Below are 26635 nucleotides of genomic sequence, written 5' to 3'. Positions count from 1 at the left end.
TTAATTGTGCCAAATTTTATTCTTTCCCAATATTAGCTGTCCTGGTTTCAGTTGCGCACATATGAATGCAGGCGGCCGCCTTTCTGATGTGTAGTTTCTTGCGATGAAGAAAAACTGCTGAAGTCATGAGGCTGCTCCAAGCAGAGCCCTCATGTGAGTCATATGAAAGCTCCAGCATTGCTGACCTCTGGCAAAAAGGGAGTGAACAAGGAAGGAGAGGCAGAGGGAGAGAGGTTCAAGTGCCGGGTTTTCTCCTTGAACCTAGAAGATTATGGGCCAAGAGCTGTGTGCAAAGACTCTGCAGCCTGGATGCAGCTGCCATTGCTGTTGGGAGGGAGGAGATGCACACAGCCGTCAGAGGAGTGCTCCGGTGATGATGGAGGCTGCGATCAAGGTATTTGTGTTCCAGGAGCAGCATCCTCCTCTATCCATAAACCGAGGAGTTCAGAGGCTCCCTTTCTGTAGCAGGGTCTGGTTTTCCTGCACTAGGTCTAAATCAATAAAAAGAAAATTCTATTAAAGTCACAGAGAATTTGTGATTGTTGTTATCAAATTTGGAGATTTTCTTTTAAGCCAAAAGGGAAGAATAATCCTATGCTTTGGGCTGCATGAAACTCACTTGACTTGAAATCGAGAAAGTTATTCTCTTGAAATCTCTGAAGTACTAAATTAGAGAGCTGAACCTCAAAAAGCAAGCTGCAGTAATGGTACCCTACGGATTAAAAATTTCAGTAATTAGTTCATGTTTATTAGCAATGTTATACTAGAAAATTTTTCCCCTAAAAAGAGAAATTAAGGGGACATAAAAAAAAAGAGTGTAGGTTTAACAGAGAAAAATTTGAAACCACCCATCAAAGAAATTTAGGTTAACCTAAGTGTTTAAAGATATATTTTTAGGTGAAGAGAAAATGTTGTGTTTCAGCAGTTGATATCATTATTTTATTTATTTTTTTTTTAAGGAACTGATGTTCAGGAAAGGTGCCTTTTGGGCGTGTAGGAAGCTTGGAAACCATTTGAAGAGTTAACATCAGGCAAATAAAGAAAAAGTGGTTTATGCTAGCCATTGAGTCTTGACTTTGCATAAATTTTATTCCTGCACTTTCCTTTTTCTCTAGCTAACAGACCTAAAAGAAGCATCATGTTCCATGACTTCATTTCACCCCAGGGGACTTCAGGCTGTCCGTGCCCGGAAGTTCAAGAGTAAAAGGCCACGGAGTAACAGCGATTCTTTTCAGGAAGAGGATCTGAGTCAGGGTTTTCAGTGGGTGAGTGAGCAGCTGATGTTGATCAAGAATTTAATGTGTGCTTGTCTAGAGAGGCTGGGCCTTATTTCCAGGGCAATTACTGAGCAGACCTTCCCAAGTACATTCTGCAATGCTGTCTAATTTCTCTGGGGGAAAAAAAAGGCAACACTAAAAAAATGCTCTTTTCTTTCCCCCCTCTCACTCCTCCTCATTCCCCTTATGCAGAGGAAGAGCCTCCCCTTTGGGGCAGCCTCATCTTACTTGAACTTGGAGAAGCTGGGTGAAGGTTCTTACGCTACAGTTTACAAGGGGATTAGCCGGTGAGTGACTCATTAGATGGGAGAGACTAGAGATAAGGATCTCACCCCCAGGATTTGACATTATGAAGCCAGCTGACACAGGACAGAAGTTCGGGACCTATGCAAGACCCCATAGTCAATAGGGAAAGACATGATTATTGAAGTAGCCTTGAAAGAAAACAAACTTCTCCTGCCCCAATTAAAATCAGCCCACTAATTTATCAGCTTTTCCTTTTTTTGATTCAATTCAAATTAAACTTTCTCAACTACTGACCCAAAGAACAATTACTGCTCTTCACCTGGTAGGAAGTACAGTTGATAAGGTGTCTCTACAGATATTTTCATATCCCCCCCATTCAGCCCAAAACACAATGACAGAGGTTTGCAATGGCAGCCTTGGGTTTTCTCCTTCCTTCTTCCACGTGGCCTTTGTAGAAGAAACTGAAGTTGGTTTCTACAAAGTATGACATAGTACGCAAAGAATGATTAATCCTGGGTATTCTACACTTGCAATTCTACACAAAATGGCTGGAGAATAAAAAGATTGTTAATCCAGAAAGCAAGTGCCCATTTTGGCTAATAAAAACTTTGTTAAACGTATTTGGAAGATTCACGAACTCCACAGCTTTTAGTCAAGGTGGGATAGTCAGAAGGTCTGATTTCTTTAATTTATGTTACTCCAATGGAGAAAAATAATGGCTCAAAGTAGTTAAATGTTAATTTAAAAAATTTAATATAAGTACAAGACTATTATTTATCTTAGGACTTGTGTTATAATTTTTACTTGTTAAAGAGGATTTGGGAGGAGATACCATTTTAAATATATTATGTAAAAACAGGATTTAATTCACTTCCATAAACTATCTTAGGTACTAAGAATATAAAAGATTTCCTTCAAGGAATTCAGCCTAGTAATAGAATGAAAAATACATTACAAATATATACCCTGTCCAAGTGCACAGAGATATATGTAACAGTGTATTAACTGCAGCAAGATTTATAATAGAAAACGTAAAAACCTGGTTACAAATATCCATTAATGGAGGACTGGCTAAATTATCACTATATAATGAAATAGCATGCAACCATCTAGAGTATAAGATGTATGAAAAGATGCCCAATATTTTATGAGAAACAAGCAAGTTACAGAACAATCTAAGATCTCATTTAGAAAAAAAGCACTGTTCATGTACAAATTTGTATGTGCCTAGAGGAATCTGGAAAAATATACAAGGGATTATTAAAAGTAGCTACTTCTAGTGGTTGAAACTGGAATGGAGAAAGGTCACTCAAACTTTTCACTTTATTCCTTACCACAAAAGCATTACATTTATAAGCTTAAAACATATAGAGAGAGATGTCAAAAAGGCATTTGATAAATTCAACATCAATTTCTAGTTTTTAAAACTCTGAACAAAATAGGATTAGAATGATAATTACTCATTATGTTGTAGAATAATTTCAAATCAATAGTCTACATACTTTTTCTTTGTTAAATACTAGAGACATCACCATTAAGTTAGAGGTAGGGCAAGGCTGCCCACTATTCTCTGTTGTTAAAGATTATCATAAGCATTCTAGCCAATGCAACGAGGAAAAAAAGACTGAATATAATTTTTGTGGATTATAGAATTGTCTACCTAAAAAACCCCAAAAGAGTCATTTAAGAAACTATTAGAAGTAGTGAGATAGAACAATAAGGTGATCAGTTACAAAATCAAAATATACTTATCAAAAGTTGTCTTATGTATTAGCAATAACCAATAGCAATAATAGAATTTCTATTAGCAATAATAGAAAATATTATAGGGGAAATTATTCTCAAAAAGCAACAACAAAAAAAATCATTACAATCAAAAACGGGCAGGATTGGGACTTCCCTGGTGGTGCAGTAGTTGGGAATCCACCTGCCAGTGCAGGAGACATGGGTTCGATCCCTGGTCCGGGAAGATCCCACATGCCGTGGAGCAAGTAAGTTTGTGTGCCACGGCTGCTGAGCCTGTACTCTGGAGCCCGTGGACCACGGCCACTGAGCCCGTGTGCCACAACTATTGAAGCACACGTGCCTAGAGCCCGTGTTCCACAACAAGAGAAGCCATTGCAATGAGAAACCTGTGCACCGCAGCTAAGAGTGGCCCCCGCTCAACGCAACTGGAGAAAGCCCACGCGCAGCAGCAAAGACCTAACGCGGTCAAAAATTTTTTTAAAAAAAAGGCAGGATTTATATAAAGATTGAGTAAGGGATATAAAAGACTTGAAGAAAAAGCCAGAAAGGCATTCATTCATTCTACTCATATTTATTAAGCACCCACTCTGTGCCAGGCACTATTTTAGCCAATAAGGACTCATTGGAAAACAAAAGAGACAAAAATCCCTGCTCTTATGGAGTGTATGTTCTAGTGGGGGTGAGAGAGGCAATAAACAAATGAACTCTTTGACTGAGTTTGTCAAAGAGTGAAAATGCTTTGGAAAAGAATAAAACAGGGAAGAGGAATAGGGAGTGCCAGAGTGGGGTGGTGAATTACTATTTTAAATCGTGAGAGAGGAGGCCTCACTGAGAAAGGAACAGTTGAACAGAGACTGACAAAGGTGAGGCATGAGCTGTGTGAGTGTGTAGTGGAAGAGAGTTTCAGGCAGAGGGAACAGCAAGTAGCAAATCCCTGAGGCAGGAGCAGGCCTGGCACTGGGCTGGGAGAATGGAAGGATGTGAGGACAGTGAGGAGCTGCAGATGCAGTAGGGCCTTATATAGGGTCTTGTAGATCATTTCAGGAACCCTTGTAAGGATATTTGGATTAGAATATCTAGTAGCACAAAGATGTCAATGATTCTGTAATTTAGAGTTTTAATGTATTCTAAATATGTTCAAAAGCTACGATAATTAAAATAGTGTAGCACAAATATAAGACAGATCAAAGAAATACGATTTGTAAAAGTTCAGAACAGTCCCAAATCCAAGTATTAGTAAGATCTAATATACAATCATGGTGACATGTCGAATCAGCAGGGAAAATAAATAAATAAATAAACAGTCCAATAAATGGAGTTGGGACGATTGTTAGCAATTTGGAAAAGGTAAATATACAATATAAATTCCCAGTGGATTAAAGAGTTAAATGAAAAAGGAAACATACAAGAGCTAGAAGAATAAACAGGGGAAGTCTGTGTAACTTTTGGACTGGAAAGGTCTGTCTATATGTAACACTTAAGTCACAACCTGTAAGGGAAGATTGGACATGTCCATGGTGCCCCATCTATCCAAGTACGTTCTAGGGACCCCCCCAGTTCTGAGACACCTTAATAGAAGTTTCACTGAAACCATTACCATTGTGCAATTGACACGAGTAACCCTAGAACAAAATAAAATGTGATCCTTTATTGGATCAGCATCTTTAAAATGTTGATGTATACCATGACTCTCTAAAAAAGATGAAGAGGGCTTCCCTGGTGGCACAGTGGTTGGGATTCCACCTGCCAATGCAGGGACACGGGTTCGTGTCCCGGTCCGGGAGGATCCCTCATGCCACAGAGCAGCTGGGCCCGTGGGCCATGGCTGTTGGGCCTGCACGTCCGGGGCCCGTGCTCCACAAAGGGAGAGGCCACGGCAGTGAGAGGCCCATGTACCGCAAAATAAATAAATAAATTAAAATTAAAATTAAAAAGATGAAGAAAAATTTTGAAGTATAAAGCATTTTCTAAACATATTTGAACAGAAAAATTTAGGGTAGGGGATAGGGAGAATTTCACAGAGCTATGTTCCAGGTAAAACATTTTGGAAAATACTGAGCATCATAAAAATTTTTAAGTTTAAAATTTCAAAGATATGATAAGGCAAACAAAAGAAATTGGTGAAAAGTATATGTAAAATATTTCAATAAAAAATGGGCAAACAGGTAAACCACAAAAGAACAGAAAAGACCAATAACCTTATGAAAACTCAGTTCCACAGTTATTTAAAGGAATAGAAATTAAAGTGTGATAATCCTTTTTACCTATTAAATAGGCCAAAAAATGAAGATAAAAACATGCCCCCCCAAAAGAAGCCCCACATTTATGGGGATATGTCAAAGATACCTAGCAGCCAACTGAAAAAGCTCCCAAAGAACGAAGGTGGAAAAATGTGAGCAACAAAATTAATAAAATAGTATTTATTGGGTTGTAACCCAAAGTATAAAGTGACTATGAGTCCATAGTGCTGTAAATAAGTGGTTCAGTTAATTAATAAATGGGAGAGAAGAGACAAATTTCCAGATAATTTATGCAGATAACCCACCCTCAGGGTGGTGGAGCATAACTTTCCAGTGCTTAAGTGTGGGCTACTCATAGTGACATTCTCCCAAAGTTCAGTATGGAAGGGGGTGGGGGGAGAATAACTTTACAGTGAAGAAACCTGATAAGTATTACCTGAGCCAGGTGATTAAGGCCACATCAAAAGCCATAAATTTTGATGACAGTATGTACCTTTAATATGATGTGATGAAACCAAAACCCATAACTGTGGTCTAATCATAAGAAAAACATCAGAAAAATTCCAATAGAGCGTTATCCTACAAAATACTTGACCAGTACTCCTCAGAACCTTTAATGTCATCAAAAACAAGGAATGTCTGGGAAACTGTCACAGCCAAGAGGAGCCTAAAGAGACATGACAACTAAATGCAATGTGGTGTCCTAGAAGAGATCCTGGAATAGAAAAGGGACATCAGGTAAAAACTAAAGAAATCCTGGTAATCATATTGCAATATGTAAATGTATCAAATCAGTTTTTTCTCCAATGTTGAACATTTCAGCTATTTCTATTTTTTTCTATTGTAACTAACACAGTGAATGATATCTTTCATGCACTTGGAATTATTGAAATCTTTGTTAAGTAACTATTGAGAAAAATTCCTGAGTGTGGTAGTTTTATGGCTTTTCACACATATGATCATGTTGCATTTCCCCAAATTTTACCAATTTACAATGCAACCCACAACAAGCAATACAATTTTACTGCAAAACAAAAAAAAAAAAAACTAAAGAATTCCTAATAAACTAAGGGCTTTAGTTAATAATAATGTATCAATGTTGGCTCATTAATTTTAACAAATGTATCATACTGATATAAGATGTTAACAACAGAGGAAACTGGATGTGAGGTATATGAGAATTTTCTGTACTATCTTCTCAACTTTTCTGTAAATCTAAAACTGTTCTAAAATATGAAATCTTAAAGCAACAACAACAACAAAAAACAAACAATGCTGCCCGCTGTTGGCGAGAGGGTGCTAGAATGGCCAGGCTCATGACCAGTTAGTGGTGTGATCACTCTGCGGCACAATTTGGGAACATGTGTTCAAAACAATAAAAATTTGTGCACTGCATACTCTTTGATTTAGCAATTCCACCACGACCCTAAGAAAATAACAGAGGCTGTATGAAAAGATTTATCTACAAATATGAACAAATATGATCGTCCAGGCATTTTTATAATAGCCAAAAGTTAGAAACAATGGTAAAATATTTGGAATTGGCAAAATACATTGTACATATTTATATGATGAAATGTTACTATTCAATGTCAAATAGTACAAGAATGACTAACAGAAAAAGTTAAATGGAGGAAAAACAGGATCCTAATAATACGATGTGAATCCCACTGTATTAAAAACAATATAGTTATACTTACATTAAAATCTTCTCTGTTCTCTGGCATTTAGCTTACATCAGCAAACAGAACAATGAATAAGGGGAGAGTAAGAGATGAAGAGAGAGAGAATGGTGGGACTGGGCAGGTCAGGTAGCACCTAGGAGGCAATTGTAAGAATTTGGCTTTTATTCAGAATGAAATGTGGAGATGACGGTGGGTTTTGAGCACAGAAGTGACTTGTTTTGACTTTCACTTTAAAAAAGATGCCCTGGGCTACTGTTGGAAGTAGACAGTAGGGGTACAAACATATAAGCAGAAAGACTGCTAGGAGGTCATTACAATAATTCAGATGAAAAATAAGAATGGCTCAAACAAGTGCACAAAGGGAAATAAAAGAAACAATATACATCAAAATATGAAGCTGGCTTTGTTGGGTTATTTTTTTCTGTGCTTTCCCATATTCTCCATATTTTCTGTAATAAATATATATCACTTTGGTAAAGAGAAAACAATGGCTTGATATATACATATGACTTTTTAAACTTTTTTATTTTGAGAAAATTGTACATTTCATATACTGGAATAAATTTTGAAGGAAAGCTACTTTTGTTAAACCATCCTTAGTATAAATTGCTGCTGTGGGCCATGTCAACAAATCTGTGTCCTTTCCCCCCACTCTTCTAGGATAAATGGACAACTAGTGGCTTTAAAAGTCATCAGCATGAATGCAGAGGAAGGAGTCCCATTTACAGCCATCCGGGAAGGTAAGAACAGTAGAGTGGACCCAAGAGATATTTTAAGTTTTTGATAAAAATGCATTGAGCCTATCCATTCAACATCTAGCTTTTTTTTTTTTTTTTTTTTTTTTGTGGTACATGGGCCTCTCACTGTTGTGGCCTCTCCCGTTGCAGAGCACAGGCTCCGGACGTGCAGGCTCAGCGGCCATGGCTTACAGGCCCAGCCGCTCTGCGGTATGTGGGATCCTCCCGGACCGGGGCACGAACCCAAGTCCCCTGCATCGGCAGGCGGACTCTCAACCACTGCGCCACCAGGGAAGCCCTAGCTTTTTATATTTATAGAAGTAATGTTATAATTGCAATTTTATTCTTCACACCAGTTTCCCAAATCATTTTATTACTTATTCCTGAGGAAATTAGAATTCAAAACTATTATATTAGTTGACCCAAACTATGAACTCAGTGAGTATTTACTAAATATCTTCTGCAAGTTTGGTCCCATGCTAAGTGCTAAGGCTGTATCTATATAACCCTAGAAAAAGCCATACAAAAGAGAAAGTAAATAATATACTCACACAAATTCTCAGTAAGCAGTTTGCCTGAAAAAAAGTTGTTGAGATAGCATTTGAAAAACTCCTTAGGAAAACGTGTATTTTTAGTGTTATGCCTGTATTTTCTCTGAACCCTGGACAGTAGAGCAAGTGGGTGAGAAGTCTGGTGGCATCAGATAGCCTTGAGCTTGAATCTTAGATATACCAGTTACTAGTGGTGTGACCATGGGTAGATTACTTTTCCTATTTAAGACTCAGTTTATTGCAGAAAGAGGATAATAATACCTATTTCACTGAGTTGTTATGAGGCTTAAATGAGAATATACATATAAAACACTAATCACAGAGTTTTATTTTCATAGTTCAACAAATGTTGGCTATTATTATTATTCCATTTTTTTTACTTTCCCTTAGTGATGTCTTGTTCACTATCAAGATAACTAACAATTTATAATTTAAAAATCAAGAAGCCAGTATAGTGAAAACAAATCATTAAAATGCAATTTATTAACCTTTTTACATAAGCCATTTGAAATAAAATGATGACAGGATTGCTATTCATTTCATCAAAAACCCAGAGAAATGGCTTCTCCCTGGTCTTTCTTTCTTCCCTTTTAACTACTTCATCTTCCCTTCTTTATGGAGCACATCCTATATGCAAAGCATGCTGCTGGGTGTTGTGAAGAATGAGAAGAAAAAGCCTGATCTTTGCTCTCTATCTTTTCAGTTGTAACAGAGCAGATGATTCAAGTTGCAACCAGTGTTATGATGGAGGTAACAAAGACCTTGTAAACTGAGATGAGCAAGTCAGTCTCAATGTGGCTAATAGAGTCAATAGATTTTGAACTGAGCTTGGGAGCATGTGTCATGCAAACAGGCATGGAAAAAGGAATTCAGAAAATGAGTTTATAACTGAATTTGATGCCGTTTTCAAAAGTCTTCCAGAGCCCCTGGGAAATACATCATTTTGAATTTCTGCAGAAGGGCCAAATGGCTATCAGGTTAGCCGGGGATTCAGCCTGGTAGGATCAGGTGCATTCTGGAGGAAAGTGTGGCCTTAAGTGTTTAATATAATGGAAGCTGTACTTACTGATGTATGTATTAGTGGTCCCCCTGAAAGGATAATCAGATTTAGAAAGAGATGTGTGGATAGGCTAAAGAGGATTTCTGAGCATAATAGACATCCTCAGGTCACCAGCATAAGGGGAGGGTCTCTAGGCCCAGGTTCACCCTGTTCTCATGGTGTTTCCTTCGTGAGCTGAGCTTGCCTGTTGCTTCAGGCCTGCCTTGCTCAGATTTTGCCCACAGCCAACTTTTTCGGGATGACATTTGACTTTAACAGTGAAAACTTTTGCCAGTTTTGCTAACAGATGGTTCTTAGCATGGTTCAGAAAAACTGGATGTGTATTGCTCTGTATGCTAAATGTTTCTTTTATTGCATATTTACCAAGGAATTGCCTCTCCATCACAGGTGTTTGCAATTACATTTAGTATTCAACTTTGGACTTTCTTGGTCTGTTTTATGGACTTAACCTTACTGAATGCTTTGCTTGTTTAATATGAAAAACCACAAAGGATTTTTTTGACACATTTGAGGTTGTTAGGCATCCAGTTTCCAACAATGGATGTTTCTTTTTCCACCAGGGTAAAAGCTGAGAGCCCTTCATAGAGGAGCCCTCTCCCCTCAAGAAGACATGAGGCCTCATTTGAAAACTTTGGCACTGTCCCATTTTTCCTGTAAGAACTTTAAGGATGTGAGACCAAGGAGACAGGAGGTTAAATGAGAAGGGCTGAAAGGCAAAATAAGAACAGCTGTGGGCTTCCCTGGTGGTGCAGTGGTTGAGGGTCCGCCTGCCGATGCAGGGGACGCGGGTTCGTGCCCCGGTCCGGGAGGATCCTGCGTGCCGCGGAGCGGCTGGGCCCGTGAGCCATGGCCGCTGGGCCTGCGCGTCCGGAGCCTGTGCTCTGCAGCGGGAGAGGCCGCAGCAGTGAGAGGCCCACGTACCGCAAAAAAATAAATAAATAAGAACAGCTGGAGTTCATTAGTTAAAATCCAGGGTCACTAGCTAAAAAGATAACTGAAAGCCATGTGCAGCAAAACTAAATGAGTAATACAGACTTCTCTAAAAATCCTTGAAGTAGGAAATACTTTTCCTGAACACTTTGGTTGTTCTAATGGTATATCAGCCAAAGATTTATTGAGTAGGATTTTACTACATGTACAGTCTCTCTACATTCAGATAGAAAACATGCAGCAGTTTATTAATCTTGTCATTTGGAATACTATTTGATTGTAACATGTAGTGTTATGAAATTAGCAAAAGTATGAACAGCACTAAGGAAAATACATGTGCCAGATATTTTTCATGTGTTACCTCTTTCAATCTTCTTGATAACCTTCGGAGATAGAGATTATTACGATTCCAGTACAGAGCTATGATTCAAACCAAATCTCTCTGATTCAAAAATCCATACAATCCCTTAGCATTCATTCCATGAGTATTTACTGAGCACCTATTTTGGCCAGGTACTCTGATGGCTGCTAGATACACAGCAGCAGACACAATAGGCGTGTTCTCTACCCTATTCCTCTGCTAATTAAAAAGATTAGCCACCTTCATAGCAACTTAGAGGATCTTTCATAACTAGCTGTATAGTTATATTTTTTTTTCAAGTTTGCAAACATTTTCTTTGTTTTCTTTTTTTTTATACATCTTTATTGGAGTATAATTGCTTCACAATGCTGTGTTAGCTTCTGTTGTACAACAAAGTGAATCAGCCATATGCATACATATAGCCCCATATTTCCTCCCTCTTGAGCCTCCCTCCCACCCTCCCTATCCCATCCCTCTAGGTGGTCACAAAGCACCGAGCTGATCTCCCTGTGTTATGAGGCTGCTTTCCACTAGCTATCTATTTTACATTTGGTAGTGTATATATGTCCATGCCACTCTCTCATTTTGTCCCAGCTTCCACCTCCCACCAACCCCCCTCATGTCCTCAAGTCCATTCTCTATGTTTACATCTTTATTCCTGCCCTGCCACTAGATTTATCAGTACCATTTTTTTTTAGATTCCATGTATGTGTGTTAGCATACAATATTTGTTCTTCTCTTTCTGACTTCACTCTGTATGACAGACCCTAGGTCCACCCACCTCACTATAAATAACTCATTTTCGTTTCTTTTTATGGCTAATATTCCATTGTATATATGTGCCACATCACATATACCTAAACGTTTCGATGGACGTTTAGGTTGCTTCCATGTCCTGGCTATTGTAAATGAACATTGTGGTACATGTCTCTTTTTGAATTATGGTTTTCTCAGGGTATATGTCCAGCAGCGGGATTGCTGGCTCATATGGTAGTTCTATTTTTAGTTTTTTAATGAACGACCATACTGTTCTCCCTACTGACTGAATAAATTTACATTCCCATCAACAGTGCAAGACGGTTCCCTTTTCATCAAACACTCTCCAACATTTTTTATTTGTAGATTTTTTGATGATGGCCATTCTGATCGGTGTCAGGTGATACCTCATTGCAATTTTGATTTGCATTTATCTAATAATTAGTGACATTGAGCATCTTTTCATGTGCCTCTTGGCCATCTGTGTGTCTTCTTCGGTGAAATGTCTATTTAGGTCTTCTGCCCATTTTTTAATTGGGTTGTTTGTTTTTTTGATATTGAGCTCCATGAGCTGTTTGTGTATTTTGGAGATTAATCCTTTGTCCATTGTTTCATTTGCAAATATTTTCTCCCATTCTGAGGGTTGTCTTTTCATCTGTTTATGGTATCCTTTGCTGTGCAAAAGCTTTTAAGTTTAGTTAGTTCCCATTTGTTTACTTTTGGTTTTATTTTCATTACTCTAGGAGGTGGGTCAAAAAAGATCTTGCTGTGGTTTATGTCAGAGTGTTTTTCCTATGTTTTCCTCTAAGAGTTTTATAGTGTCCGGTCTTACATTTAGGTGTTTAATCCATTTTGAGTTTATTTTTGTGTATGGTGTTAGGGAGTGTTCTAATCTCATTCTTTTACATGTAGTTGTCCAGTTTTCCCTTATTGAAGAGGCTGTCTTTTCTCCATTGTCTGTTCTTGCTTCCTTTGTCTTAAATTAAGTGACCATATGTGCATGGGTTTATCTCTGGGCTTTCTATCCTGTACCATTGATCTATATTTCTGTCTTTGTGCCAGTACCATAGTGTCTTGATTACTGTAGCTTTGTAGTATAATTTGAAGTTGGGGAGCCTGATTCCTCCAGCTCCGTTTTTTTTTTCTCAAGATTGCTTTTACTATTCGCGGTCTTTTGTGTTTCCATACAAATTGTAAAATTGTTTGTTCTAATTCTGTGAAGAATGCCATTGGTAGTTTGATAGGGATCACATTGAATCTGTAGATTGCTTTGGGTAGTAGAGTCATTTTCACAATATTGATTCTTCCAATCCAAGAACATTGTATATTTCTCCAACTGTTTATATCATCTTTGATTTCTTTCATCAGTGTTTTATAGTTTTCTGAGTACAAGTCTTTCACCTCCTTAGTTAGGTTTATTCCTAGGTATTTTATTCTTTTTGTTGTGATGGTAAATGGGATTGTTTCCTTAATTTCTCTTTCTGATTTTTCATTGTTAGTGTATAGGAATGCCAGAGATTTCTGTGCATTAATTTTGTATCCCTCAATGTTACCAAATTCACTGATTAGTTCTAGTAGTTTTCTGATGGCATCTTTAGGATTTTCTATGTATAGTATCCTGTCATCTGCAAACAGTGACAGTTTTAGTTCTTCTTTTCCAATTTGCATTCCTTTTATTTCTTTTTCTTCTCTGATTGCCGTGGCTAGGACTTCCAAAACTATGTTGAATAATAGTGGCGAGAGTGGACATCCTTGTCTTGTCCCTGATCTTAGGGGAAATGCTTTCAGTTTTTCACCATTGAGAATGATGTTTTTTGTGGGTTTGTCATATATGGCCTTTATTACGTTGAGGTAGTTTCCCTCTATGCCCACTTTCTGGAGAGTTTTTATCATAAATGGGTGTTGAATTTTGTCAGAAGCTTTTTCTGCATCTATTGATTTGATCGTATGGTTTTTATTCCTTAATTTGCTAATATGGTGTATCCCATTGATTTGCGTATATTGAAGAATCCTTGCATTCCTGGGATAAATCCCACTTGATCATGGTGTATCATCATTTTAATATGTTGTTGGATTCTGTTTGCTAGTATTTTGCTCAGGATTTTTGCATCTATGTTCATCAGTGATATTGGTCTATAATTTTCTTTTTTTTGTGATATCTTTTTCTGGTTTTGGTATCAGGGTGATGGTGGCTTCATAGAACGAATTTGGGAGTGTTCCCCCATCTGCAATTATTTGGAAGAGTTCGAGAAGGATCGGTGTTAGCTCTTCTCTAAATGTTTGATAGAATTTGCCTGTAAAGCCATCTGGTCCTGGGCTTTTGTTTGTTGGAATATTTTTAATTACAGTTTCAATTTCATTATTTGCTATAGGTATGTTTATATTTTATAATTCTTCCTGGTTCAGTCTTGGAAAATTGTACCTTTCCAAGAATTTGTCTATTTCTTTGTGGTTGTCCATTTTATTGGCATATAGTTGTTTGTAGTAGTCTCTTATAATCCTTTGTATTTCTGTGGTGTCAGTTGTGATTTCTCCTGTTTCATTTCTAATTTTATTGATTTGCATCATCTCCTGTTTTTTCTTGATGAGTCTGGCTAAGGGTTTATCAATTTTGCTTGTCTTCTCAACCAACTTTTAGTTTTATTGATCTTTGCTATTGTTTTCTTTGTTTCTATTTCATTTATTTCTGCTGTGATATTTATGATTTCTTTCCTTCTACTGACTTTGGGTTTTCTTTGTTCTTCTTTCTTTAGTTGCTTTAGGTGTAGGGTTAGATTGTTTATTTGAGATTTTTCTTGTTTCTAAAGTAGGATTGAATTGCTATAAACTTCCCTCTTAGAACTGCTTTTCTGCATCCTGTAGGTTTTCGGTCGTTGTGTTTTCATTGTCATTTGTTTCTATGTATTTTTTTATTTCTTCTTTGATTTCCTCAGTGATCTCTGGTTATTTAGTAGTGCACTGTTTAGCCTCCATGTATTTGTGTTTTTTACAGTGTTTTTCCTGTAATTGATTTCCAACCTCATAGCATTGTGGTCAGAAAAGGTGCTTGATATGATTTTAATTTTCTTAAATTTTCCATGGCTTGATTTGTGACCCAAGATGTGATCTATCCTGGAGAATATTCCATGTGCACTTGAGAAGAAAGTGTGTTCTGCCACTTTCAGGTGTAATGTTCTATAAATATCAATTAAATCTATCTGGTCTATTGTGTCATTTGAAGCTTGTGTTTCCTTATTTATTTTCTGGTTTGATTATCTGTCCACTGGTGTAAGTGGGGTGTTAAAGTCCCCTACTATTATTGTGTTACTGTTAATTTCCCTCTTAATGGTTGTTAGCATTTGCCTTATGTATTGAGGTGCTCCTATGTTGGGTGCATAAACATTTATATTTATTATATTTTCTTCTTGGATTGATTCCTTGATCATTATGTAGAGTCCTTCCTTATCTCTTGTAACAGTCTTTATTTTAAAGTCTATTTTATCTGATACGAGTATTGCTACTCCAGGTTTCTTTTGATTTCCATTTGCATGCAATATATTTTTCCATCCCTTCACTTTCAGTCTGTATGTGTCCCTCGGTCTGAAGTGGCTCTCTTGTAGACAGTGTATATATGGGTCTTGTTTTTGTATCCATTCAGCCAGTCTGTGTCTTTTGGTTGGGGCATTTAATCCATTTACATTCAACATCATTATTGATATGTGTGTTCCTATTACCATTTTCTTAATTGTTTTGGGGTTGTTTTTGTAGGTCCTTTTCTTCTCTTGTGTTTCCTCCCTAGAGAAGTTCCTTTAGCATTTGTTTAAAGCTGGTTTGGTGACGCTGAATTCTCTTAGCTTTTGCTTGTCTGAAAAGCTTTTGATTTCTCCTTCGAATCTGAATGAGATCCTTGCTGGGTAGAGTAATCTTGATTGTTGGTTTTTCTCTTTCATCACTTTAAGTATATCCTGCCATTCCCTTCTGGCTTGCAGAGTTTCTGCTGAAAAATCAGCTGATAACGTTATGGGGATTCCTTTCTATGTTATTTGTTGCTTTTCCCTTGTTTCTTTTAATATTTTTTCTTTGAATTTAATTTTTGATAGTTTGATTAATATGTGTCTTGGTGTGTTTCTCCTAGGGTTTATCCTGTATGGGACTCTCTGCGCTTCCTGGACTTGGGTGACTATTTCCTTTCCCATGTTAGGGAAGTTTTCCATAATCTCTTCAAATATTTTCTCAGACCCTTTATTTTTCTCTGGGACCCCTATAATTTGAATGTTGGTGCATTTAGTGTTTTCCCAGAGGTCTCTGGGATAGTCTTCAATTCTTTTCCTTCTTTTTTCTTTATTCTGCTCCTCGGCAGTTGTTTCCACCATTCTGTCTTCCAACTCACTTATTCGTTCTGCCTCAGTTATTCTGTTATTGATTCCTTCTAGTGTATTTTTCATTTCAGTTATTGTATTATTCATCTCTGTTTGTTTGTTCTTTAGTTCTTCTAGATCTTTGTTAAACATTTTTTGTATTTTCTCAGTCCGTGCCTCCATTCTATTCCTGAGATTCTGGATCATCTTTACTGTCATTACTCTGGATTCTTTTTCAGGTAGATTGCCTATTTCCTCTTCATTTATTTGGTCTTGTAGGTTTTTACCTTGCTCCTTCATCTGTGACATATTTTTTTTTCTGTCTCTTTGTTGTTGGGTGGGATTGTGTTCCTGTCTTACTGGTTGTTTGGCCTGAGGCTTCCAACACTGGAGTCTGTAGGCTGTTGGGTAGAGCTGGGTCTTGGTGCTGAGATGAGGACCTCTGGGAGACCTCACTCCAATGAATATTCCCTGGGGTCTGAGGTTCTCTGTAGTCCAGTGGTTTGGACTTGGAGCTCCCACCACAGGAGCTTCAGCCTGACTGAAGCTTGTGAACCAAGATCTCACAAGTGCATGGGATAGCAAAAAAAAAAAAAAGAAAAGAAAAAACAAAAAAGGAGAACAATAACAAAGAGTAAAGAATAAAGTTAGACTAGGAAACTAACAGATATGTTAGAAAGAATATAAAAATAAAAATATAGTTGAAGGTAAAACAGAACCACAATTGTAAAAAAGAGGAGAAGGAAAAAAGAAAAAGAAAAAAGGTGGAAAAGGCCTTGGCTGTGGAGGATGATGCCTACGCAGGGGCGGGGTTTGGGCAGTGGGCAGGGCCTATGCTTAGGACCCAAAGGGCTGGAAAAGGCCCTGCGGGGTGGGGGCAGGGGTGAGGCTTAGGCTCAACAGAAGGGGCCCAGGCATGCCTCTGGTCTCAGAGGGTGGGGGACCCAGCCTGGGAGGCCAGCAGGCTTCCCGGGCCCGAGTGGGTGGGGCAAGCACCCTCTCCTGCTCCTCCGGTCCTGGAGGGCCCCTCCCACCTGCCCCTCCTGTTCTCCCCTGCCCTCCCTCCTATTCCCCCAGGACCACTGTGGCCTGGAGGGGGCCTCTGAGAGCATAGGATCTGGCCTCAGAGCCAGGCAGGCTCCCAGGCCTTTTGGGCAGGGGAAACGCTCGTCACACTCCCCCCGATCCAAGACCCCGAGGGTCCCTCTAGGCATGGGAACCCCTCCCCCCTTCCAGCCACCCCTCAGGGGTGCTGGTCCTGTCTGGCCTCCACTTCTCCTTCCTTCTCGGTTCCCCCATGTCCTACCAGTTTGCTTGGGGGTTCCTCCCATCTCCTTGGGCATCGAGGTCCCCCACCAGCATCTGGCAGGTTCCCTATTGTGGGGAGACACGAACTCCGTGTCTTCCCATGCTGCCATCCTGACTCTGCCCCCCATAATTATATTTTAAATGTTTATTTTTGCAACTAGGAGATAACACCTTCATTTGAACAGGCAAATGTTAAAAGTTTTTATATAAGAACAAGTTCCCTAGTTTTATTAACCTATGTATAAATGTCTTAATAATGTGCATTATTTTGAATATCTTTCTATAAAAATAGAAACTTGGTTTAAAAAGAACTTCCAGGACTTTCAGCCTGTTAGCAGCATTAGTGAGGAAGCAATCATAGAACTAATCTTTTTTGAAGGCTAGGCACATGACATAATCTTCCCCCCAACTCAATCTTTTTTTTGAAACTTTACATCAACTCTAGTTGGTAAAGTGTTATTTTTGTCATAGTGATGAAGGAATATGAACTTCAGAGAGGTTAGGTAACACATCTGAGGTCACAGAGCTAGTAATCAGACTCATTACTTATTCAAATCCATTCTATTATATTCAAAATATCCTTTCTACTTTATTATGATAAATTTAGAAATCCTTAACTCAAGCATTTTTCCTTTTGCAACAGTTAAAATAAAAATAAAAATCTATTTTTATGATACATTTTGTATAAGTGTTAAGCAAAATGCAGGAGAGACATTTTAAAGAAAATAATATACAATATTGTATATTTGTCAATTCTGATTCTTTCATCCACCCTACAGCACTGTAATTGCAAGTCTTTAAGTTAGAAAACTGTTTCAGCTGAGAATCTTTTCATATCATTCTCTAGTAGAAAACATTACAAAGTAATTATTCCCAGTCCATATATGAGAAAACTGAGCCAAAAATAGACAGAGGCACCTCTGCGAGGTCATACAGTGAGGTGGAGGATAGCAATTAGAAGCACTGAGTTGCTGGTTACCACATATAGATTACGATAGGCCTGGTTGTCAAGAAGTCCTCCGTTAAATGCAATCAAATAACATCAGAGACATAACACATTTATATGTGTATAGTTGTATTTTTATAAAACAAAATAATGCCATGTGATTGGGATAACAATTCCGAAGAAGTCAGATGATAACTATTATCTAATATTTGTCTTCATATTTTTCTAAATCTATGTAGGTGATTTCTTAGAATGTATAACTCAGCTCATTGACTTGATTTGTGACACTGAGGCCAGAGAAAACATGGCATCAGGAACTACAAATTCTTTTCAATTCAATGCCCAATGTGGGTTGGGCCTGAGAATTGACTCCATTATTGACTCCTACATAAACTCATGACAACTGTCTGGTCTTCATTAATTCACAAGCACTTACTGAGCATCACATGCCAGGCGTATGCTAGGTGCTCAAGGAGTTCAGAGCCTAGGAGGACTTTGACTACCAGGCACTCACTCTATATAGCTGTGCCCCAGGACTTTGAGAATCAGCCTTGTTCTTTGTCATTGTCATCTTTACATTTTCTTCTAAAGTAGAACAGAGAGTAATATCAAACATCCTGACCCATTTCACTTGCAAAGCTTCAATTTTCCTAAAACTTCACTAAACCACAAACCCCAATGAAATTAACAAAACAAAGAAATTAAATATTCTCATATCATTGCAAGATGAAAATGATAATTTTTTTCTAAATTATTACTCTCTTACATATATGAGAATCAGGTTAAATTTCATTAGCTGGAATTTCATTGGTATTTAGTTGGTGATATTAAACATCTTTTGGGACACTTAAAGAAAGAAATACTTTACATTTTTTAAATGAGCTGACTAACGTTTCATCATGGGTCATTTTTTCTGATTTGGGGTTTATGTTGTTTTCTTCAGGTTTTCTCTTTGGCTTTCTGGGTGTTCTCATGATCATACCAAGTTAGTATATGTAAAATTCTTAGACCAGTGCCTGGCATGTAGTAAATGCTCAATGAGTGTTAGCCATCATCATCATCATCATCATCATCATCATTATAAAAGTATTTTAGAAGCACTTAAAGTAATTCTATTGTGATTCCATTTGTCTGGAGCTTTAAAGACTCCCTTGTTTATCTTTCTGTCGACTTTGAAGAAGAACAAAAATAAGTATATCTAGACTATGTGAATTATAAAACAATAATTTTACAGGAATCAGAATGCTCTGATTTTAGGATTTTTCCTCTTCTCAGTTGGCTTTGCATCCCTCAGCTAATTATCCTGTAGAACACACCATATTCTGCTGTGAAGTTTATGAGGTAGCTTTGAAATTAGAAAAAAAGACCTTTCCTTCCTGGGTTTAAGACCCACACATCTGAGGTGGTAGGCATCTTAGATATCTCTGGTGGATGGACCAAACAACATACCAATATCATGAGAAAACTGCTTTAAACATCATCTACTCTTTCACGTAAATTCCCTATTATTACTTGTCAAAAGTCACAGTTTCCGTATAAGTATTTCAGTGGTTCTGGGGTGTTAAAAAAAAAAAAGCAGTAGTAGACATGTCATAACACACACGACATTTATAACTAAAATAAACATGGAATAAAAGCATCTTCGGGCTTCCCTGGTGGCGCAGTGGTTGGCAGTCCGCCTGCCGATGCGGGGTACACGGGTTTGTGCCCTGGTCTGGGAGGATCCCACATGCCGCGGAGCAGCTGGGCCCGTGAGCCATGGCCGCTGAGCCTGCGCGTCCAGAGCCTATGCTCCGCAACAGGAGAGGCCACAACAGTGAGAGGCCCGCGTACCGCAAAAAAAAAAAATCTAATTTGGTATATGCTTTGTAGTGTGTGTGTGTGTGTGTGTGTGTGTATGTGTGTGTGTGTGTGTGTGTGTGTGTGTGTGTAGAGAGATGAGAGAGAGGGAGAGAGGGAGGGGGAGAAAAAGAAAGAGAGAAGTTCATGAACATAATTTGTAAATAAAAATATACATAAAATACAAGCATTCTCAACCAATTGTCCGAAGTCAGTGTTTTAAGTATGGATGGTGTTGAAAACTCTAGCAGAAACATGATATAAACAAAATTTTAAGATGTTAATCTGGGAGTGGAGGTTTAGTGAGGTTCAAATTGATGGGGAGGCTTAGAAGCTGATGGCTGGGATATTTTAATTTGCAACAGGGGTGATGCTTTATATTTATACATGGGATCTGATTCCATCCACACGTCAACCCTGTGAAGTCAGGTCAGGAAAGGCATTATGTCCTTTTCACAAGGAGTGAATGGAGACTTGGGTTGGGATTCTTTCCTGAGCTCGCTGGGGTAGAAAGTGACAAGGCCAGGATGCCCATTAGGCCTGTGGCTCTACAGTCAGTTCCCTGTTAAGACACCCAGTAAATATATTTGAAAACATGAAGTGCTTACTGTTGGCTGAGCACTGTACTAGGTAATGTGGCAGCATCTGAAAGAGAGGGAAAGTTGCTCCATTTCCACGTAGTCTTTGGTCTGCGACTAGGGACAGTAAACAGATGCCTGTGAAACAATTTACTACGTTTACAAAGCAATGTACTTGTAAAAGTGAAATAATAAATTTAGCTCATAAGAATTCAGGGGGGAAAACTATAAGTTAGAACATTAGTCATTCAAGCAGAGTAGGGTTAGCAGGTACAGTAGGGCTCCTATGATGGTAAGATTCCCAGCTCAAACCGAGGTAAAGAAGGAAATTCACTGGCTCACAGATCTGATAACCACAGGCTTGCAGGGTGCAAAGGACGTCACCAGGAATCTGTCCATCACCCAACACTGTTTTTCTCTGCCTTAGGTTTAGTCCCAGGCATTGGTAATCCGACCACAGCAGCTCCCGGTTAAATCCTACAAACTCAGCCCTTATACTGGAAAAGAAAGCATGTCTTTCCTAATGGCACAAGCAAAGTTAGAGCTCTCTTAAGGCTTGGATTTTGTGCCTGTCTCTGAACCAATCACTGTGGCTGGGGGATGTTGTGCTCTGATTGGCCAGACCTAGGTCACATGCCCAATCTTAGGTAGGGGTGGTATCAGCCCCATCAGAATAGCATGGGCTGGGTAGGGAGAGGGTTGGTTCCCCAGAGTAAAATAGAGGTGTCCCCACTAGAAAGGAGAATGGCTGCCAGGACGTAAAACAACAGGATCATTACAACAGGATAAGATTCCTGAAGGAAGTAATTGTAAACATTTGAGTGTTTGAGTTAGTCTGTTTTTAATCTTATGGAATTCTGGGAGAGAGTAGGTGGAAGAGATTCATAATATGCAGGCAGACCCTGCAGAACACTGATTTGAGTTTTTACACTTCACTTTTCCTTTCCTTTAAGTGTGAAAGACACTATTTCTTCAAGCAGGGATGCCCTGAGCTGAGACTCACCATCTCCTTATTGTGCCTTTTCTGGTCTCCACCCTCCTGAAGGTCTCTTCCTATCTCTGGAGCCCCCAGAGTCATCCTTTCAAACCCTCTCCCAGCCACTCACTGGCCTTTTGTGGTGACTTCTCCCCTTTAGAGCTGCCTTTAGTGACCTAATAATAACCTGTTATCGAAGATGCAAGAGACAGTCCTCAGCCCTTCCCACTCATCTGGGCTCCCCAAGTTTGGCCCTCTCCTCTTTTTAAGTGTGAATTTCCTCCTTTCCACAGGTTTTCAATTCTCCCATTAAGAAATCCCATCCACTTTCTATATTATGATTCAGCAATCCTTCATCCCATGTTCTTATCCCTGCCTTCCATCAGTCATATCTACAGGCCCTGCTGACCCTCTGTGGGACTTTGAATTTTAGAGAATGGTCACATGTTGCAAAGTCCTACTCTAGAAGGCACAGCACTCCTTTTCCTGCTCCTCCAATGGCCTTTATCTCTCCAGGCTTCCTCTCCTGTAGCTCTGAAGCAGAGATGATAAGCTTCCCAGAGGAAGGCATTTGCAAAGTGCTCTGAGTGCTCTGATGAAATTGATTGGGTAAATGGAAACATATTTTTTGCAACTGCCTTAGCCTGTAAGAAAAATAAGTTATGTAAATGCAATGATTCACCATTCAATAAATAATGAAGATTGTTTTATAGCTTTAAATATTATTTCACAGCAAGAGATTTTCTTCCAACATTAAAAAACCAGAATGGTTGATTTGAAATGTTTAAAAAATAAATAGTGCTTGATATTTTTAAAGCAGTACTTCATGATCAATGATTGAATTAAAATTTTGTTTAATTTTTCTAGCTTCTCTCCTGAAGGGTTTGAAACATGCCAATATTGTGCTGCTCCATGACATTATCCACACCAAAGAGACACTGACATTCGTTTTTGAATACATGGTGAGTTGCCCCAGCATTTTATAAAGCATAAGGGAAAAGCCTGGTGCTTGTGTAATGAATCTGTTAATATTTTATGGCATGATAAAACTTCCATTACAATGTGTAAAGTGTCATGGAACTTTTCATTATTGTGATTAGTGGAGCCTATTGTTCTTATGCTCATTCTTTAGTCCTGCTCCTTTACCCGCTATATTTGCTGCCTTTTCCCCCACCTCACCAGCAATGATAAACACTTTAAGGTTGCCTCCTAAATAAAACTTTTGCACTTATTTTTTAAATCTATTTTTAATCACTATCCGAGCAGAACCCAACATTTTTTCATTGACAATAAAGACATAAACCACAAGGTTTTAAAAGATTGTATACAAGTTTACTAAAGAATACATCATTTTGTATTTCTGAAAGAAAAAATTGTTCAAATATTAGCAGAAAGGAATCATGAGGCATGTGTACCTGACTTGCCTCCAAGGACACTGAAGAGTACAAAATCCCCATGTCATTGCGTTCAGGGGCAGTCATTTAAAATGAGCCTCTCTTGTGCCGAGAAACAGGCTTCCTTCTAAGAGCTTCCAGTTAGGAAGGCACACTGTGTTTGACTTTAACAGTGGTGTCTCAGAAAACCTGGTTGTGTACCTCTTGCACCTTATTCTCAAAACTTCTGAACTTTGTAATACCTTTGAGAGTCAAGTGTGTGGTCTGCTTTGAGACACTGACCAAGCACTGCTAATGTCACTCTCTCCACCATTTTGTGTAGCACACAGACCTGGCTCAGTATATGTCTCAGCATCCAGGAGGGCTTCATCCTCACAATGTCAGGGTGAGTACTTTGAGGGTCGGGACTCTCCTCTGGCTTGCCCACAGCAGAAGAATCTTGAAACAGACTACCATCACAAACTGAAGTTCCATGATACTAATAAGAAGATGGATATCATTGATATTCTAGGGGAAAGTAAAAAAAAAAAAAAGATTTGCCTCAAGATATGGAGCAATGTCTGGCTGTTTTCTGGGCAGCCTAACCTTGTCAGTCATTGTCATCATGCAAATGTGTCTTTAGAAGTATAAACCAATGAAAAAGAATTGCATTACAAGAAAAATGTGAAGTTAGGCCATCGTAAAATAAATACTTTCTTCATAGCAGACTACTGTGGTCTGTGATAGTTTGTTTTGTACCTATAGTTCCCCACGACAACTAGCAAACAGAGTACCCTGTTGGATCTTTATCAGTTATCCTTTTGCCTGTTCTATCAGATCCGATTATATGTGGGACCAACTTCCATTTTTCCAGTCATTGGAATAGAAATAATAATAAACTCTTAACTAGCTGTAATTCTACATCTGTTATAAATTTTAGAAAGCATTTGTATTTCATACTTTTCATTCCCTAAGGTTTTATTGGCATTAATTAATAGACTGGCCCTTAACATAACCATATGAGATTTGTATATGATGTACTCATTCATTTAACTAATATTTATGTGTTTATTAATTCATTCATTCAAGAAATATTTATTGACTACTTAGTGCCATGTTAAATCCTGAGGTTTCAATAACGAATAAGTTGTGTTTCTTATTTTCAGTGAGCTAAAGCCCAGTAGGATATATGGACTTAAATAGGTAGTGAGAAGAAAAGTTATAAGGGCTATGGCCATGTTAACTAGGAATAGTCTGAGGACTCATAGTAAGGGGACCTAATCCAGTCGTGGAGGCAAGGGGGAAAGGAAGGTTTGAAGACAGGTGTTTGAAAAGAGTGAAAACATTTTAAAATAGTTAGAGGAAAATGAAATAGAAAACTAACTTGGGAAACCAAGAAGGAATGTCTAGTAGTGTGTTAAGGACGCTGGTGAGGATGAAATCCATTAAATTATCTGCATGATCATGAGATTTCTTTCTTCCTTCCTTCCTTCCTTCCTTCCTTCCTTCCTTCCTTCCTTCCTTCCTTTCTTTCTTTCTTTCTTTCTTTTTTTCTCTCTCTCTCTCTCTCTGGCAGTGCTTAGCAGTTCAAATAGAGGAGCAGAGAAAGTAGATTGTTGGATTGATTGATAATTGGGGTTTTGCCAGACATGTGAGAGAAAAAGACAAGTGGGAAAGATATTGGCGATTGTCAAGAGAGAGGTTAAAGGGGGTGGTCAGAGGCTTCTAAACTGAGTCCAATCTGAGGGAAGGAAATGAAGATAGGCAGGTTGCTGATAGCTAGGGAGAGGGCAGAAGAGTCAAGGAACTAGAGGTTTGATTAAATAGAAGAACAGTTGGAGAAAGAGTAACTGTGAGAAAGATAGAACATTTTCAGGCTTGAGTGACTCTCATTCCAAACACTGTGCTAAGTGCTTAGCAAAATAGAAAGACATAGAAAACATGATTCCTCAAGGGACATAGAGCCAAAAACAGGAGATAAGACATACACACCAATACTATTAAAGGACATTTGTGAATAACACCAAGTAAGAAATAAGACCTAATGTGTAGACATGCAAAGAAGTAAAAGATATCTTCTCATTTTAAGAGGTTTTAATAAGCCAGACCTTTAAAGTTACATTGCATTTCAAGAGGCTGGAATAGGGGAAGATGTTAGAGGAAGAAGGAATGTTTTCAGCAAAGGTACAGAGCAGGGAAGTAGAGGATGCATTCAAGGAAGAGGACCCCAGAGCCATAGATTGTTAGTGTTGAAGGGACCACAGTGTTTTTCACTCTTCAGGTTCTGACCCACTAGTGGGCTGTGAAATCAGTTGGTGATTAGCAACCAGCATTTAAAAAAATGAAATGGAATGGATGAGAAAAGAATAGAAAATATTATGGTATATTACATTTAGTAAGAATAAGTATTATTTTGTGCAACTTTTTTTCCATTTGAAGCTGTGCTTCTATCTATGTATGAATGTGAAAACTGGAAACATATATATTTCTTAGTGGGGGATGCAATAAAAAAAAAAAGGCTTAAAAACACTGGGTTGGTCTAACTTTCTTTTTCTGAAGAATTAGAATCCAAGGTTTGAAAGGACAAATGTTTTGCCTGAAGTTGTAGAACCAGCTTTTGCCATTGCTAAAAAGGATTCTTGGTTAAGATTCTTTTCTACCAGTGCCATACTGCATCTCTGGTCCTGTTGGCCTGAAATAGAGACTATCTTAGTGAAATGGAGTATATTAGTCCGGAGAAATAGATTGGGTAGGTGGCTGAGAGCCTTACTTTCTAAGATGTGGACTTTATTCCTTAGACAGTAGAGTCATTAAAGGGGTTTGATTGAAAAAGAATGACACGATCAGGAGGAAATGTATGTAATTGTGGTCTGTGGGATGGATTAAAGAAAGGAGACTAGAGTCAGGGATTCCAGTTAGGAGTTTATTGATGTGGGCTAGCCTAGTGCCTCTCAAGCTTCAGTGAGCAGATGAATGACCTGGGGATCTGATTCAGTTAGTCTAGGGTGAAGCCTGAGCTTTGCATTTCTAGCATACTCCAAGGTGATACAGATGCTGCTGGCGGAGGACCAAACTTTGAGTTAGCAAATTTCTAGGTAAGAAGTGATAAATTATGGTAGTGAAGCTACAAATAGAAAGGAATGTGAAAAACAAAAACAAGAGTTCAGCCAGGACATGGTGACTAACTGGGCTTGTGGAGGGAAAGGGTGAGGTCAAACATGACTGATTTGGGGTGTGATTTACCTGGAGAATTATAGCTCTATTAACAGAAATAAAAGAAGTCGACTTAGAGAGAAGGCAGAAGAGTCCTGTTTTAGACATGCTGAGCTTCTCATTGAGGTGGGATAGCCAGAGGAAATGAGCAGCAGGCAACTGAAGAGGAGACTGGTTCTCAGGAGGAAGGTGTCTGCTGGAGATGTAGATTTGAGCGTAACTGATGCATGGAGTTTGTAGTTAAAGACGAGAGAGTGGATAATCAAAAGAGCAAACACAAAGAGAAGAGAACCGATGTTAGAACTTTTGCTTTTGGGGGTGAGAAGAGGAACAGGACAGCAAGGGGCAGAGGGAAGCAGCTTTTAGGAATATAGAAGATCCAGAAAAATGCATTTTTATGGAAGTCAAGGCAAGAGACAGTTTCAAGGAGGGCATGGTTGAGAGTGTCACAAAGTTGAAAATCATATTTGATAGCA

At 38.5% G+C, this 26635-nt stretch overlaps 1 protein-coding gene across 4 annotated transcripts in view; it reads left to right on the top strand.

Moving 5' to 3' along the window:
- Positions 1–271: 271 nt before the first annotated feature.
- The window catches only part of CDK15 (cyclin dependent kinase 15), a gene marked incomplete at both ends in the record, with an annotated part of 84500 nt that continues 58136 nt past the window's right edge, over positions 272–26635 (top strand). For 2 of the 4 annotated variants that reach the window (XM_082658599.1, XM_082658598.1), the window contains 6 exons: positions 272–394; positions 1116–1265; positions 1470–1564; positions 7855–7934; positions 22441–22535; positions 23290–23352. In XM_082658599.1, the coding sequence (XP_082514725.1) occupies positions 272–394; positions 1116–1265; positions 1470–1564; positions 7855–7934; positions 22441–22535; positions 23290–23352 (606 nt within the window). The remainder of the gene's footprint in view (positions 395–1115; positions 1266–1469; positions 1565–7854; positions 7935–22440; positions 22536–23289; positions 23353–26635) is intronic. The other 2 variants (XM_082658601.1, XM_082658600.1) reach the window with 2 other exon arrangements.

Source organism: Grampus griseus, assembly GCF_964374135.1.
Source record: "Grampus griseus genome assembly, chromosome: 7".
Lineage (NCBI taxonomy): Eukaryota > Metazoa > Chordata > Mammalia > Artiodactyla > Delphinidae > Grampus > Grampus griseus.
This window is presented reverse-complemented; position numbering and strand designations above follow the sequence as displayed.